At 31.8% G+C, this 6000-nt stretch overlaps 1 protein-coding gene across 1 annotated transcript in view; it reads right to left on the bottom strand.

Moving 5' to 3' along the window:
- The window catches only part of LOC106464002 (phosphatidylinositide phosphatase SAC2-like), a 120228-nt gene that overhangs the window by 72475 nt on the left and 41753 nt on the right, over positions 1-6000 (bottom strand). The window contains exons 5-6 of the mRNA XM_022391658.1: positions 4321-4359; positions 2685-2873 (exon numbers count right to left, since the gene is read on the bottom strand). Of these exons, the coding sequence (XP_022247366.1) occupies positions 2685-2873; positions 4321-4359 (228 nt within the window). The remainder of the gene's footprint in view (positions 1-2684; positions 2874-4320; positions 4360-6000) is intronic.

Below are 6000 nucleotides of genomic sequence, written 5' to 3'. Positions count from 1 at the left end.
ACAGGGAGGAATGGAGAAAACGTATGTTATGCTAAGTCCACATTTTCAAAATAATTTGTTTTCTATGTTCAAGCAGATAGCTAGAGTTTGTGTTTCCTAGGTAAACTATATTATTTACTTATTGTTACTTTCATTAACAATATTGGTTATACTATTAGTATATCAAATTTCATGAATTTTTATTTTGGTTTACTGTTTAACATTATTATAAGCTTAAAAATTGATTTGCATTGTTAGCTTAATATATGTATCTAGCATTATCTTAAATCTAAGATGGGATTAGTGCTGAAAATGTTGTTAACTATAAGAGTATCCAACTAATGAAATCATACATTTTAAGCTTTATAAGTAGAAATCTAATATATGTATACTTAATTAGCCATACTGATTGCCAGGTTGATTTTCTAAGCTATATACTTAAGAGGCAGGTAACTGCCTGAATTGCTTTAGGAATTTGTTCTAGGTACTCTTTTGCTACATCTTTATACATCGAGGACATTAGCTGTTTGGCTTTGCTTGCAGAGACCTGTGAAGCTGGCTAGAGTTTCCCTTTCAGGATCCCAACTAATGCCAGGTGGAGGTGCCACCAAGTGTTGTTAGTACTGGATAGAAGCTGTTCACAGCAAGTTGTACAAATAGATGTGTGGTTGTTCCCTGGTACAGGGTGACTGATCAATGAGCTACTCAGGGCAACTACTCATGTGGACCTGTATGACTCAAGGTATCACAAGCCACTGTAAAAGTAGCAGGGAACATTTTAATCCTGAAAGGCACATCACCCTATGATTCATGCTCTAAAAATGTAGGTGCCCATTGTCTCACTTGATGGTGAAACAGCCCTAACTGGCAGAGGCCATCCACCAGAAGCATCTCTAGCCTTTTTGGTCCAGAGCTGTGGTTGGGGTGCTTTGATTGCTAACAGCCTAGGGGTCCTATAGAGGCCTACTCATGCAATCTTTGACTCACCAGGCACCTTTTCATTTTTACAACTCTCAGTTACTGGCATTTCCCTTCTAATGAGCTAGATTTTCAGAGGTACTGTTTGTTCAAGTGGTTTGGGTAGTCCAGACGTGAGAAAATCCCGCTGAGTCTGCACTTGCAGGCTACCTATTGTCATTGAGCCTCACAACATAGGCAAAAGTCCTATGTCATGGAGAGAGCTTCTCCTATATTTGACACTTCTTTCCTCCAGCCATCTCTCTCAAGCAGCAAACTCTTCCTCTTGGTCATAAGTACTTCTACATCCAGAATAAGCCATCTATCAGTAAGTGCATTCCTTTAAACCTTTACCTCAAAAGATTAAGCTAGGGCTAATATGCACACTGACAGAAACTCAGTAATGAATCCTGTGGTCTCTGCACAAAATATCTCCTTTTTATATACTTGTGGATTTTCTCAGATAAAACTGATTTCTGCATGGGTATCAGACAGATATGCTTAAAAATCAGGATCAAACAGGAAACTTGCAGAGTAATCTGTATTTGAAAACTTGACTGAAATTAAATTTTGTGTGAGAAAATTAAAATATTGGACAAGTTTGAGAGAAAATGAGTACAATGTTTATTTAGTATATAAACAATCAAAAAGAATATGCAGCATACATACTTGTATAAAATCTTTGGTGAGCAGCTAGTCAAAATGAAGACCAGGTATAGTCAAGAGAATAGTTACTTTGATTTTGTAAGAAACTTCTATTTTTTTTTCTTGCTTGACTGTTGTTCTTTCACAGTATTAAGACTAGCCAGCAAAGGTCATTGCAGTCACTGACCTTTTTTAAAACTTAAGTGAAGTACACTATAACATCTCCTGGGGCAGAGTAGATATAATCTACTATACAGAACAAAGCAAAATTTAATAATTTTCTGAACCACATATTTATGCTAAAGTTACATTAAAACTAAATAACATTTTTTTTTTAATTCTTATATTACTAAAATCAGGTAGAAAATGTATGATACATCTGCATGTCACAACTTTAAAAAAGTGTACTATATTGCTGCCTCTAGTGTGAAGATTGTCAGAATGCTGTAACAGCATTTTAATTTTATGTGAAACTTAAGAGATTTCTATTTATTGTGAAAAAAAATAAATTATTAACATTTTACATTTCTCAGCCCACAGTTTAGGAAATGCAGATCTCTAACAATAAAGATACACATAAAAAAGATATAAAATATGTGTGAGCCCAAATACTACTAAACTATGGTAGCATGTAAAATTTACAGACCATTTCAAATGACAAATACAACACTACAGAACCACCAAAAAATTAAGCTATAATGCTATATAACAGTAAAGATCCATTCAAAGAACACACATTTAACCAAAGAACTAGGATCATAAAATTGTATAGCAATGAATATCCATTTAAAGGACACAAAACATAACAAACTCCTCTATTGATATACAATAATACTGAAGAACAATCAGATCCAATATGATACTACAAAAAATATAACTAAATTAGAGCACTAGACAATGGTAATGCTGTTCAGCAATTAAGATCCAGTCTAAGGATATATAAAACATCAACTAGCTTCCATGATAACTATGAATCAATAAGAACATCATTCAAGATGTAGACACATATCCTAACAAAATAAAATAAATGAATGCAACTTGGAAAATTAGTTTTAAATGTTATATTCCTATACCATACCAATAATCAAAAGAAAATACTTTACCCATAAATCTATCAGATCATTAAGCATGTTTTTATTCCAGAAAAAACGATCATCAACTCGTCTCCAGAGAGGAATTCCTTCGAGGCAAGGAGTAGTATTCTGAAAGTTCTGACGTTGAAGGCTATTGCTAAGATCCCAAGTCACAGAATAGTAGAAGGAATCAGTCTCATTAAAGATCTTCAAAAGTTCCTGAAATAAAAGGAGAGGGGCAAAATTTGTCATCATCCACGTTAAACCTGCAGCTGTTGTATAGTCATAAGTACATTTATTACATAAACTTTGAAAAAAAAATTAATCTATTTAATGTTAGTTATGTTTATCACTATATTAATTTTTTGGTCAGGGTATAACCTAAACAAATATTAGTTTACTTAATTTTTGAATGTAACTCACTAAAAACCTCATGACATGTGCAGTAAAGGATGCCCATGTCAAGAGGATTAAACAATGATTAAAAAAATAAAATTATTAATATTAATTTCCAATCAGCACAAGTCACCTGCTTAGATCAAAACTAAAACTAAATTTGGTATTAAGTATAGTTAATTGAATAAACTTTTTTCACTATGATAGGCATTCACTTACAGAGTCAAAGTATTCAAAACTTGATACCATATTAATAGAAGCTACAAAAACCTAAAAAGTTATCAATCTAATCCTAGATCAGTTAAAACAATAATAAGCAGCCAATATCTTCTTTAATGACAATTAAATGTTCTAATTTGATATTTTTATAAAGTGTACTTAGATAATAAATATTATTATATTTATAAAACTCTCAGAAGCTGAACTAAAGTCAATTTCAACACATTTCTGAATGTTCTTTTTAGCAGAAGATTTGAAAGCACAACTTTTAGTGAAAAACAATGTAATTTTAGGGCAATATAGCAGATTATTTCAATTATATACTGCAGCTTTGGCATAACCTGTTTTATGATATGCATCATGATGCTTAAATTAGGTTCAGCTTTACTGACTGACAGCTTGAGGATTGAGCTAAATGTGCTTACTTAGTATTTAAGACTTAAACTACATTTTGCATTTGCATACAAAACAACAGCCATGTAAATTGAGTATCAGATAAAATATAAATCTATTATCATATTATTTTCCACAATGAGTGCTAAGATTGTACAACAATGTGGGACTCCTACAATTCACAAATACACTTTGAGGCTACTATACTCACCAACAATGCAACTGGTCTCAGTAAAGTTTACTTTGTCTTTAATTAAAACTAATATTAGTGTAATTTAAATATTGTACCACAGTGCGATTTAACTACATTCAAGTGAAATTTTGTCATCTCATTAAGGCAAAATTTAAAAGTTTTGTTATGTAACTAGTTTCAAATATGCATGTTTGCATCCTCTCTCTTTCTCTTCATTGTTCATAGTTTGCTATGGTTCTTCAGGCTGGGTGGATGAATAGCACAAGACTTACTGTGCAGCAGGTTTTAAGATTTCAGGTCAAAATTTCCCTAAAGAGCACACTTAAGTAATTAGTACTTCTCTAACCAAAGTAAAGTGATTTGTTTTATTCAGATATTAATTTGGAGGCTTTCTAGTCATGATTAACAATTAGAAATTGTATCATATATCAGCCATATCCCTAATTTCAGTCCAAACATACTCACTGTTAGTATTCTTTTCTCCAATTTGTCTTTAGTTTCTCTCTAGAAGAAAAAACAAAAAAACAACTGAAAATACAAATATTTTACATTTTGAACATAAAAAAAGCTGATAAAAACAATGTATTTTACCTTAGTTCTTAGTATGCTTAAATGGGTGTATCCTGCCTCAAGAGCAAAACTACACAATGAATTTAAAATATTTAAACAGAACTTGTCGTTATTCTTCCAAATATTAACAAATATTCAGAGTGGAAATATATTTAAAAGATTGATTTATTTAATTCTATAGATAGAATTAAATTAATTTTTTAAAAAATTGATTTTGGGTTGATTTCAGCATGCTCCAAATGTAAAAGTGTGTCTGAAAATTTCCTGAGTTTTTTCAGAGCATAATACAGCACTTATAGTCTCCTAGGAGAAAAGTTCAAATAATTTTGAACAAATAGCACCAATTTGACCTTACAACGTTGTTTGCACAATTTGCTACCATAGCAACCATCCATTCTCATGGAAAAAATATATATATATCTCCTTTTAATCTGATAAAACAACATGTAGCATCTAACCACCCACAGTAGCAACATGTAAACGTAACTGTTTTCTATCACCCAATTCACCCTTTGTATGCTTTCTTTTCAGATTTTATCTTTCCACCTAACATCTTGGGAACTGGTTGGATAGATTTACTGGCACCTTATGAGTAAATATGGATTTTTCTCAAGGTTCTCCCATTTTCCCCAAACAATCTAAATTCATGGCATTGGATCTTTATATCCCAGTCAAGTGTTTGTTAAGTTGCTGTTGACCACCATCTTACCTGCCTCTTCTTGCTCTGTCAGACTTAGTACAATTTTACCACTCACTTATTTATCTTTCATTTTACTTTTTATTTATTTATCCCCCCACCCAAATAAATCAAACATATAACGCCATAAGTTGGGTGAAAGAGAACTGACTGATTCTCAAACACTTGCAGTATTAAAACCCACATACATATAACTGATAATTGGTTGTAACTTCAGTACAAGTGTAGTTTTTCTCCATTTTAACAAATCAGTTTCTCAACTTCTGTTGCCATAGTTTACTGTAACTGCCTATATCTATGCTTTACAAAGCCATAGGCTAGTGATCTATACATTTAAAGGTTTTTTTTTCTGTACTTTTCAACTATACAAGTTAAAATGCCTTCCTGTTCAACAAAGCTTCATATGGAGATCAGATCAAAGTGACAAAACTTAGCTTGATGATATATTGATAGAATATATTTATGAACAACTTCTACTACAAGTACAGTCCTAATTGTTTTTATAAATCTTTATCACTAAGTACTTAATTTGAATTATGATGTTGAAGTAGGAGAGGAAAATAAATTTTTTCCATGGAACAAGATATGCTTACTAAAATCATTCTGCACTGGACCATACAAGTTTGATTTTGCTGAAAAGGCTGCTATGTTAAGCCTTGTCTAGTTTAAGCCTTACTGGACTGAGTAAGTACTTGTATGGACAAGAAGAATCATCAAAAATAAGTGCAAAATTAATATAAAATGGGTTTAAAAATTATTAGATATATTAAAGTTAACATTTTCAAACACTGAAAATGTATTTTCAAAAGATATCTCTTCTCACATCTAGCTTTCCAGATTCAGTAATGCCCTCTGTATGCAAACTTTTTCATTCTACT

Source organism: Limulus polyphemus, unplaced genomic scaffold (assembly GCF_000517525.1).
Source record: "Limulus polyphemus unplaced genomic scaffold, Limulus_polyphemus-2.1.2 Scaffold1538, whole genome shotgun sequence".
In the NCBI taxonomy this organism is placed as follows: domain Eukaryota; kingdom Metazoa; phylum Arthropoda; class Merostomata; order Xiphosura; family Limulidae; genus Limulus; species Limulus polyphemus.
The sequence above is the reverse complement of the archived record's forward strand: the minus strand, read 5'-3'. Positions and strand labels throughout refer to the sequence as shown.